General features: G+C 42.2%; 1 protein-coding gene across 1 annotated transcript in view; it reads right to left on the bottom strand.

The window, feature by feature from the left end:
- The window catches only part of LOC139268658 (protein Niban 1-like), a 196,451-nt gene extending 186,694 nt beyond the window's left edge, over positions 1–9,757 (bottom strand). Inside the window, exon 1 of the mRNA XM_070887176.1 lies at positions 9,571–9,757. Within this exon, the coding sequence (XP_070743277.1) occupies positions 9,571–9,622 (52 nt within the window). The 5' untranslated portion in view covers positions 9,623–9,757. The remainder of the gene's footprint in view (positions 1–9,570) is intronic.
- Between the last annotated feature and the right edge of the window lie 2,358 nt (positions 9,758–12,115).

Here is a 12,115-nt window from a genome sequence, read left to right as displayed (position 1 = left end):
ATTTCTGAAATCCAACAAATTTACACTTCTACGTTGACAGGGGAAAAAAAGTTTAACTTTATTATTGATTTTGACAGTGTTCTTGACTCCCTCCAAAATCTTCAATGTAAAAACAATGGCGTCTTTCAGCACCGATTTGTGAATGTGCACTGGTTTTCTTAACGCACCAGAAGATTTTTTGCGAGTGGCCAGATAGGCCGACCTACGAGAAAAAAATGTTGGCCAAACTGCGATCAATTGAAAAATCCTGTGCAGACATGAGGGAATTATGACGTTAAAAAAAAAACTGGCCGAGAAAAATCGTAACTAAGTCAGTTACTCCAGTGCAGATTGTAAGGGGAAACTTGGGGGAAAAAAACGGTGCAAATGAATGGGGAAAATTGAGCCTTTAGTTTCTAAGGTGTAGGATATGATTCTGTTTTTCCTACCAAAATGCATCATCTCACCTTTATCTATGCTAAAGTTCATTTGCCACTTAACTGCCCTGTCTGCAAATTTTCTACCATTGCAGAACCAAAGATCATGCTACATCAATGTCACACATGCATTGTTACTGGGACATTATAGAATATTTTGTCAGGTTGGAGAAAAACAGATATTTGTAAACGTGTTTAAAGTTCATCTGAAGGGAGTTTTTTGCTGGACTGTATATTGCTCTTATTGAGATAATTTTACTTATAATGTTATAAGAACATGGCACATATTGTGGACTCATAGACTGACATTGAAACTGTAGAGTTAAACATGAATTTTCTGGTCCGACTGCACAAGCATATAATATATGTAGCTGGTGTTCCCGGCTGTGAGAGAAACAGCATGCTCCAAGGCTTCAGAGCATAGTCTTAGTCACTTAGTAATGACACAAAATTAACCCTAGCAAAGTGGTATGAAAACAATTATACAATATATTTCTAATTCAGAGTCAAAAACTGCAAATTAAAACAATGAAAGTGTACCTTTAAGCCTTCAGTGATATCATGACAGAACCTAGCAACCCTGGACTCTCAATTAAAAGAGTTTGAAAGATTTTTAAAAATGACATGTACCTTCATTTTCATACATTTACATTTAATTGTACTAAAACTCTGATCTGTTTGTGGCCAGCGTTATATTTTGGGAAGACTTTTGGCCTCCTCTGCAAAGTTTACACCACCACTGTGGTCGCATGAACTATTGGAAAATCTTCATTATAGAATACTTAACAGAAAGGCTGTATTAATTTAGGATGCTTAAATTGCAGATTGACACACATAGTGTCATTCCTTTTTACGATTCACCATGTTGGTGCTCTGTTTTCTTTGGTTAGAGATGTATTTTCTCCATATATGAGGATGAAATAGAAGAGAGCACACTGACGCTTGCACTAAAAGTAGCAGCTCTGCTGTTCCTCCCTGACATCTGTATCTATTTTGGAGATTAGTAGGTTTCAATCTAACTCAATGAAACTCTATTGCACTTTAAGGCCTTACTTTTAGAGAATAGAAACAAGCTATTTTGCAACCAACCACATCTGTCTTACTGCTTACATTGCCTGGCTCCTGTATTACATTATGTGCTTAAATTACACGTTTATGTCATGGGGTTAGGCCATGACTCGATTTACATTTTTTTTTTAAATCGTTAAAGTACATTGCACAATTTTAACTTTCCTAATTTTTTTTGGCTGTGCATGAATTGTAAATTGTGGAATATTTTAGGCATTTTAATATGTGTCAGTAATGATCAAATTTAGCTTAAGGATTTGTTTACATCAGGAATTTTAGATAACTTGATATCACATTATACAGACCATTAGGTATGCTTATTTTTTTCTGCAATAGACATAGACAATCCTATATGTATACAAATAAAACAAAATAATTGTTCTAGTGAACTCCCCTGATTGTTCAGTTGGTAAAACCACTGTCCAATGTGGAACTGGGCCACACAGATGAGGAGAGTCCCAATTTTGATGCCTGATCTGTGCCGTTAGCCATTGTTGACCAAGGTGGCAGTGGGGATACTATAATTGACCTCAGTATTCTTGGGCTAAATAAATGAGCAAAAACAGGACATCCTTATCCAATCACCTCATTACATGATCCCCTCATCATCACAGTGTCAGCTATGGCTCAGTGGGTAGTACACTTGCCTCTGGGTCAAAAGGTTGTGGGTTCAAATCCCACTCCAGGGACTTGAGCAGATAAATCTAGGCTGACAGTACAGTGCTGAGAGAGTGCTGCACTGTCGGAGGTGCTGACTTTTGGATGAGGTGTTAAACCGAAGCCCTGTCTGCCCTGTTAGGTGGATGTAAAAGATCCCATGGCACTAATTCGAAGAAGAGCAGTGAAGTTATCACTGGTGTCCTGGCCAGTATTGATCCCTCAATCAATGTAACAAAAACAGATTATCTGGTCATTATCACATTGCTGTTTGTGAGAGTTTGCTGTGCGCAAGTTGGTTGCTGTGATTACAACAGTGCCTACACTCCAAAAGTACTTCATTGACTGTAAATTGCTTTGAGATGTCTGGTGGTCATGAAAGGCGCTATATAAATGCAAGTCTTTATTTTCTTTAATCATTCTTGACCACTCTGCAATGTTTGTTCATAGAAGCTTACAGCACAGAAGCAGATTAGTCTTTGAAAGAGTTATCCAAATAGTCCCAATCCCCTGCTCTTTCCCCATAGTCCAGCAATATTTTTATTTTTTAAACAATCCATCCTCTTCCACTGTCTCTCCTTTGTGGTCCACCTTCATGGCACTGCTCTAATCTATATATGTAAAAGAACAAATCTTAGCAATAGTAGACCCACTCTGTAAATCATCCCTATCAGTGGTTTCTAATGCAAATTATTATTTTCTTAAACTTCACTTAGGAGAAGTATGTCATCACCAGGACTGATTTAAATACACAGGTAAACAGGCAGGATAGAACAAAGTACAATGGACCTTTCTTTCTTGTCAGGTCAGGTATGTAGCTAAGCTTTGCTCTGAATCACATCCTAGTTTCCATCTATTCTTGAATGTCTGCATAATGTACCAGATGTGCAGAGATACTATAGTCAGCATGATCAGAAGATAAGTATGGATAAGGAAGATAATTTGGCCCATATTAGCTCATCCATCTAGAAAAACCCTGTTGTCTGAATTTCCTACTCCCTGTCTGGTCACAAATCGAAACCCAGACACAAACTGCAAGAGAAACTGTTAGAAGAGCTCCCATTAAAGAATCCCTCTATCTCAAATGTTGTTCCCCAAATATAAGTATGAATTTTTGCTGCATAGAATTATTTTTGCTAAATGTGTGTACATGGAGCAAAATATTTCACAACACTGAGGGAATTCTGCCTGTCAGATGTGCCATCCTTTTGATAAGGCATTAAAATGAAGATCCTATTCCCTGTTCAGATCCTTTGGGATTATTCAAAAAAAAGCAGGGACTTCTTCGAGTGTCATGTTCGATGTTCCTCCCTCAACCGTCACCACCAAAAAAATAGATCAACTAGTCAGTCATTCAGCTCACTGTTGTTTGTGATATGTCTTTGGAATAGTATAGTAGCTGCATATTAGCAAATTTCAAGGTTATACTTCATATGCTGAAGTCCAAATCATTTATACTTACTGACAACATGGAGTGTACCCTGCACTGACCTCTGGGACGAACCACTTTCAACCCTTCTCTAGTCCTAGCATGCCCAGTTTCCTTAACTCTTTGGAGTGAAAATTAGGTTGGAGGCTACTTAGGGCGCTAATGGCAGCAGAATGGTAAATTTTGTGCTGGAAAATTTTTTGCGACGGCAGCTAAAAAATTCGGTTGCTGTGCCCTGAGAGTGGCGCAGTGCGCTAAGGGAGGCATTCCACACGCTGTTGAAACTGGGAGCGTTGCATACCGGCTTGATGCTCCCGGGCGGTACTGGTCAGTGCTGTTGGCACCGGCACACCGAATGTGGCGAGTGACACGAATGCTGGTGCTCGCGGCTCCGACCCCTTTAGCGTCCCTATTCTGACCCTTTCCAGGGGTGCTAAGTGACCGAATCTCTACCACTTTGATTCTTATGCATCAGCTAATTTTCTATCCATTGCCTCTTATGCCAAATCCTGAAATTGTTCTAACAAGCCTTATGTGTGACACCTATTGAATGTCTTCTGAAACTCCACATGCACTACATCTGGGAACAGCATTCCCATTATATCCAGTTAGGCACCTCTTCCAAAAAAACCTCTATTAAATTTGTTAAGCATGACTTGCTTTTAACATATCCACTGAGTCTTGTCAGCGATTAACCCATGCATTTCTAAATGCTCTGCAGTCCTGACGAAAGGTCATCAACCTGAAACGTTATCTCTGTTTCTCCACAGATGCTCGCTGACTTGTTGAGTATTTCCAGCATGATCTGTTTTTGTTTCAGATTTCCAGCATCTGCAGTGTTTTGCTTTTGTATTTCGAAATGCTCGATTATTTTGTCTTGAATTATGGATTCTAAAGCCTCAATTTTAACTCGGTGCAGGAACCGGGCATGCGGGAGGGGGCTGAGGCAAACCTACCTGACATCAGCAGTGTGAGGCCTGGGAGATTTCAATTCCTGGGACTCATCTATATGTCCCCGGTCAGTTTCCTGCCAAATCTGTTGGGACGCTGGCCGGTGGGCAGGAGCACAATGTGGAGGGACAGGAAGCCTGTGTCACAGACCAAAAGAATGATCCCCAGGACTCAGGCTAGTGGATTTGGGAAGAGACGGAGCCCAGATCAGGGAGGTCTAATCCTTCTCTGTGGGGCCATAAGGAGCTCTCCCTAGCCATAAAGGAAAGATTTTTTTAAGATATAAAAAGACTTTTTGGGCCTCTTCACACCTGACTCCTCTTCCCATTCGGTTGGCCACAACCACTTCCACTTCACCACACAGGCCCATGGTTAAAATAGTATTTGGGCCCCGATGATGTCATTGGAGCCATATCTGCATATTTAAAGGATCACGTCAGTTTCCGACAGGTGACCTTCTTTTCTGCTCAGAAGAGCAGCTTAAAATTGTAGCCTCTGGAATTAGTGAAGGGCGTCGGCAGGCAGCCTGGAGAATCAAAATCTCCTGTAGAATGCCTGGCTCTGTGCCTCTGCTGCTTGGGGTAATGTTGGGATGTATTTGGCTGCTCTAATGAAAGAGGGCATTTGTCACTTGCTGGATAGATGCCCTGACAGCTCCCTGGTTAATGTTAAACATATGCCCCGTATCAGCCTGGAAGGATCCAGAGCCATAAAAGTTCATGGCTGTGATCACGTTAATTGCCATGGACAGTGGAGTGAGTCTGTGAATCTTTGTAATGAAGTTGGCATTGATGCCCAATGGCATCCTCGGAGAGGTGCAGCCATTGGATGCACGGTTACTTTGTAGGATGGGTTTGGCCTGTACCCACATTGGGGAGGGTCATACCTGCTGGACTGCTGTCCGCTGCCGAGCTGCCCAAATCTCCTGACCAGGACACGCTGCTGCTGTGACTCCTCCTCTGTTAGGATGGTATAGAGTGGTGTTCCCATAGGGTCTGGGGTGGAAGTTGTGGGGGTGGCCCAAGGGGGTCCCAAAATTTGATTCTGGAAAGAGGGAAGTGCTACAGAAAAATGAAGTTCGGTGTCAGTTATTAAAAAATGTCAAGGAAGTTTAAAAAAAACTCTTACTCAGGTGCCTTCTTCAGCTCACTTACACAATTTCTGAAGTGCCAGAGGAAGCTTTTGTTTTGGGGTTTAAAGTTATATGGCTTGCAGGAGTGACGTAAACCCAGGATCAGTGCAGCTATGCAAATGAGCCCTGAGCAACAGTGTCAGGCCTAAGATTTGCACTATTAAATAAAAATGAGGACATTTTTGTTTAGCGTAACAACACCGCAGAAGTGTTATACAAATGCTCTCTTCTTCAATAGCTTTGGCACAATAATGGTGTAAGTGCTGAAGCTAGTGAGGAAATTCGGGGACTTAACTTCTTAAAACCTGAAATCCTCTTTGAAATATATAGAGGCTCTGCCGCTATCTATTTTCATATTTACCACAGGCACAAATGGATTTGTTAAGGGAAAGTCATGTCTGACTAATTTGCTTGAATTTTTCGAGTAGGTAACCAGGAGGGTCGATGAAGGCAAAGCATATGATGTAGTGTAGACGGATTTTAGCAAAGATTTTGATAAGGTCCCACATGGCAGACTGGTTACGAAAGTAAAAGCCCATGGGATCCAGGGCAAAGTGGCAACTTGGATCCAAAATTGGCTCAGAGGCAGGAAACAAAGGGTAATGGTTGATGGGTGTTTTTGTGACTGGAAGGATGTTTCCAGTGGGGTTCCGCAGGGCTCAGTACTAGGTCCCTTGCTTTTTGTGATATACATCAATGATCTAGACTTGAATATAGGGGGTATGATTAAGAAGTTTGCAGATGATACTAAAATCGGTTGTGTGGTTGATACTGAAGAAAAAAGCTGCGGATGCAGGAAGATATCGGTCAGGTGGGCAGAACAGTGGCAAATGGAATTTAATCCAGAGAAGTGTGAGGTAATGCATTTGGGGAGGGCTAACAAGGAAAGGGAATACACATTACATGGTAGGATACTGAGAAGTGTAGAGGAACAAAGGGACTTTGGAGTGCATGTCCACAGATACCTGAAAGTAGCAGGCCAGGTAGATAAGGTGGTTAAGAAGGCATACGGAATGCTTGCCTTTATTAGCCGAGGCATAGAATACAAGAGCAGGGGGGTTATGCTTGAGCTGTATAAAACACTGGTTAGACCACAGCTGGAGTACTGCGTGCATTTCTGGTCACTGCATTACAGGACGGATGTGATTGCACTGGAGAGAGTACAGAGGAGATTTACAAGGATGTTGCCGGGAGTGGAGAATCTTAGCTATGAGGACAGATTAGATAGACTGGATTTGTTTTCATTGGAACAGAGGAGGCTGAAGGGAGACCTCTTTGAGGTGCACAAAATTATGAGGAGCCTAGATATAGTGGATAGAAAGGGCCTATTTCCCTTAGTGGAGGGGTCAACAACTAGGGGGCATAAATTTAAAGGATTTAGTAGAAGGTTTAGAGGGGATTTGAGGGGAAATTTCTTCATGCAGAGGGTTGTGGAGGTCTGGAACTCACTGCCTGAAAGGGTGGTAGAGGCAGAACCCCTCACAACATTTGAAGAGTCTTGGATGTGCATCTGAAGTGCCGACCTGGAGCTGGAAAGTGGGATTCGGCTGGATAGCCTCTTGTTGGCCGGCACGGACACGATGGGCTGAAATGGCCTCCTTCCGTGCTGTAAACATCTATGATTCGAGAACAGAATGGACACTTGTGGTGCCAGACTGCTGCTCTGTTGAGACCAGCGAAGTCAGCACAGAGACCAGTAATATGGAACCTTTCCGGTCTATATGGCTCAGTGCCACACCAACGAGGCACGTGGGAAGAGAATTCCCCTTCGCCATTTTACCAAAATTATATAAGGGGCATCACAGAAAGAACGTAACAATGCTTAGAATCGGTGAAAGGCCATTTAGCCCATCAGGTCTGTCCTTCTACAGAAACATATATCTATTATCTTGAAAAGTGAAGGTCGGAAATAAATGCAAATTCATTTCACCAAGGCAGCTGGCGTATCTATTCATTGAAATTCGCAATATGTTAATGACTATCCAGTCAGGTACTATAGTTTCTATTATTCAGGTTCTCTTGTGGCGCTAAAAGCGCAGGTAAAGTTTCCATTTATTTCACATGTTAAAGATTTCTTCTGATGGGAAATCTGTTAGTAGCAACATAAAATTGACAACCGGCATGCCATGGCAGTAACTGTATAATCCCCGAGATGGACCCCAGGGAAGAGTGCAGGAATCTGCAGCTGCACCAAGAAGGACAGTATATTATTGAGCACCTAGGACCAAAGGAAAGTCCTCGTGATTGATTAGATTTAGTAGCTGGTATTACAACTGCATAAGATAATAAAGGAGCGCCACGTTGGTTTTTCTGTTTGGTGTTGAGCTCTCCGCGCATACTGCTATTGCAATAAAGGGAACAGTGCGACCCTGCAGCAATGCGCCCCGTCCACAGCGGGCCACGAGTCAAGGCGGTGCAATACGCCCACAGAGATTTGGGCTTTTCACATTTTCGATGCCGTCACCATAAAGGCATTTCCCACTGATGTGTTCCAAACTTATTAGCATTGCTTACTTTTTCCTTTTGTTAGCAGATGTTTTGGAAGCACGCTCCTCGGAGTGCATCTTGAATGCAGAGGGAATATTGTGGATTTAGTGCAGGAATCGACATGAATGTGCTGGCGGAACAAACGCCACGTCTCCTCCGCCCAAGAGTGATTGTTCATGATGTTTCAACCTTACATTTACCAAGATCGTGAATTATAGATGCCAGAGCTGGAATAACACCAATTGCCATTCTCCCCAGTCAACAACAGTCTTAATAACCCAGAACTGATTCTGGAAATTGCTGTATTGACGATCTTATTAAGAAGGCAGGACATTGAACAAACAAGAAAATATCGACAGAAAGCTTCGTGCTTGGATACATTGCTCCTGCACTATACTACTGAGAGCCAACCACGCTGATGTCACGCAACTTCGCTGATGCAACTGATAGTTAATAAGTACCTATACCAACTCAACACACAGCTGTCAAGGCACTGTCTCCTGGGACTGCAACAACTAGATATTCCCGAAGTTGCTCTTTTATCCTGACAGTCCATCAGTACACGTGTACCGGGAGGATAGTTTGTAAAGTCCCCAATAATCCGAAACCCCAATTGCCCTTGCCCAATCCCTAACGGCTGAAGCTGTGCCACAACACCGCCCGCAATTCCAATCACAACGTAAACGGCCAGTACTTCAGAGTACAGTCCGGCTCCCATTTATACAAGTTAGAAATAAGTGGCTCTAATCCGTTGCCAAACGCATTTGAAAAGTTTAACATTCAGGACTTTCCCATAACACGTTAATAATTAAAACAAAGGCAAAACTACTGCGACACGTTAATAATTAATCCTTATGTATGTATGACTAGAGCAAAGCTTTCCTTTTAGGTAAGAAGCAAATAGTCCTTGAACTGGAAAAGCTGTGCGTTTAACGTGTCTCTTTGCAGACATGATGTGGGTAATGGAACTCGGGGCGTGAATCATGCCTTTCGCTGAAGTGCAGAGTGCGATCTCGCCTTCCCCATACACGGTGAAATGTGCACTCAACTTTTCCAAATGATCCTTACACAGTTCTGCCCGATGTCAAGTTGTTGATACAAAGTAGCTGCATCTTAAAAAGGAAACTGATCATAACGGAGAATGAATGCGAGAAACATTTCCCGAGAACTGCGAGTGACGCGTCCTGCTAGAAGCGCCAGGCAGGCGCTGCCTCTCCGCCAATTTTCTTTTCTTAAAAGAGCTACTTTCTTTCGCTGCTCTCTCTTTCACCAACGCATCACATAACGCCGGCGTCCATCCATTCCTGTCCTGCCAACTTACCAACAGCTAACATCTACCGTACATCAGATTGAGTTATATAACACCGCAGGCATTTCCCCGTCACGCCACAGCTGAGAAAGTTGCATCTTTGCAATTAAATCGTCCTCACCTCTGATATAATTGCATTTGTTCTCATCCAAGCTGGAAACAGATCCACCCATTATGTCAGGAACACGATTCTGACTGCAGAATGTTTTTTCAATCTCACAGCGTTGATTATAAGCGGGATCTAAACTTTCCACAGGGCTACGCCAGTCCTTAGCTGTCCACTGAGGACAGTGCACCGAATGTTCCCCAGCTCACTTTTCTCTCTATTATAATGAACTTCCTGAAACAAGTCACCGCCTTTACCCCGCCCCTTTCCTCTCAAAATCAACTAGATCACATAGACTGACTTTACACAGCAAGAATAACTAACAGTCAATAACTAAGAATAACTAAGACCAGAGCGATACTATTTAGAAAATTGCACAATGTAGCTAAGTGATAACAGTACTTGTGGAGGCAGCGAATATCCATCATGGACACATTTCTACGCAAATGCCTTTGCACTTGCAAGGACACTCCTGAAGTAAAGACAATTATTACCGAGTTCCTTTTAATCCCGAGTGCTGGAACTATATAATAATTCCTTGGATTTGAAAAACTAATCACAATTGTAAGCAGTTTTCTACAAATAATTTCACTACCTGATTTGTGGTTGTGTCCTTGTCTGGAGGTGGCTAGCTTGACACATGGTACTCAACCTGTCAGTTTTGTATTTCTAAAGATAAAATCACCTTCCCAGTTGTAATTAACGAGGTGGATCGAGTTCTGCTAAAATCCTTAATTGTAAATAAACGGACCTGACAGTGTAGACTATTGTATATTTGCTGTCAATTATAGTTTTGACCTTGGGCAGAATCAACCTAGTTTCCATTTCAGCTAGAGTTCACAGCACCAAACTGCCCAGTTTGTCAGCACAGTACTGCAATTCTTTCTGATAAGGACAGCTGATCCAGGAAAAAGAAATTGCCACTAGTGCGCATGACATGGTCCTCTGGAACTGGAACCGAGATATATCAGAAAACAGTGAACAGAGCTCTGAAAAGTATTTACTGCAGATCACACCTGTGGTTATTAACTGTTGAAAGTCTTCATAGCTAATTACTTCGGATATTAAACATAGGTGTTTTAGCATTATGTTATTGCATGGTATAACTAGAATGAGTTATATATGTGTTAGCCAATTTGTGACTACACATTTATGAATATATGCCAGCTAATACAAGAGATAAATATGTACAGAAATGAAGTGGATAACATTGGGAAAGTCACGGGTGAGTTATCGCAAAGTTGGGTTTGATTATATTTATAAACACTGGGAGTTTTTGAACGAAACAATTTGAGTGTTGTTGTAGGCCAGATAAATTGAAGTTAATCTGGGTTTCCGTGAAGTCCTACTATCTGATACATGTTTATTTGTCACTGTTGTTTCCTCGAGCCGAGGGTTACAAAATATTAGCTGTTTTCGGAGGCTAACCATGATTAACTTGTTCTTCCTAGCTGGTAGCGTATAAACGGTTTCATTTGAAGAGATTCTCCAAGCGACCATTCTTCACCTGTGTCCTGGGCAGTGAGTGTTAGCATGTTATGCGGAGGATATTGTAGGCGAATCCTATCTTGCCTTCACCCAAGTCCACAGATGCACTTTTCCACAGGGTTCAGGGGTCACTGAACAACAATCATATATTGAAATTCTGATTAGTTTTCTCAACTGTAGCCCATGGGCATGTAGGCTAATTTTAGATCCCAGTCACTGCCCTGGACTGAAATTGGACAACTTCGCATAAACCATGCATTGAAACTCCGACTTTTTTGGTCCTTATAATTTAGTATAAAACCACAAGATTCATTAAGGGATTATAGAGAGAAAATTATAATATTATTCACTACTAGCCTTGACAAACCCTTTACATAACTGATCACAGCGTTTTTGAAGCTGAAACTACAGGCCAAGAATCGAAAATGTTTAATCTACACCACAATCTTCCTTCACCTTGATAAACATACAGCTCACATTCACATACACGCTACCTACTGTCCGGATTTAACTAATGAAATCAAGGAAGTGGAATGTGGTTTAAAGTCTCACTTTAAACACTATTTAAAATACATCCACGTCAATGACCCTGATTATAATGTTTATACAAAAGATATACAGGCACCTATAGTTTTTGCATTGCAGGAACAAAGGACATGCCTTGACCAGCAGTGCTTTCTTTACTCGTTCATGGGATGTGGGCATCGCTGGTAAGGCCAGCATTTATTGCCCACCCCTATTTGCCTTTGAGGTGGTGGTGGCGAGCTGCTTCATGAACTGCTGCAGTCCTTGTGGTGAAGGTACTCCCACAGGGTGGGAGTTCCAGAATCTTGATCCAGCAGCGATGAAGGAACGGTGATATATTTCCAAGTCAGGATGGTGTGTGACTTGGAGGGGAACTTGAAGGTAGTGGTGTTCCTTTGCACCTGCTGCCCTTGTTGTTCTAGTTGGTAGAGGTCGCGGGTTTGGGAGGTGCTGTTGAAGAAGCTTTGGCGAGTTGCTGCAATACATCGTGTAGATGGTACACACTGCAGCCACGGTGCACCACGGTGGAGGGAGTGAATATTTAAGG

The sequence above is a fragment of the Pristiophorus japonicus genome, chromosome 8, assembly GCF_044704955.1.
Source record: "Pristiophorus japonicus isolate sPriJap1 chromosome 8, sPriJap1.hap1, whole genome shotgun sequence".
Taxonomy (NCBI): Eukaryota; Metazoa; Chordata; class Chondrichthyes; family Pristiophoridae; genus Pristiophorus; species Pristiophorus japonicus.
The sequence above is the reverse complement of the archived record's forward strand: the minus strand, read 5'-3'. Positions and strand labels throughout refer to the sequence as shown.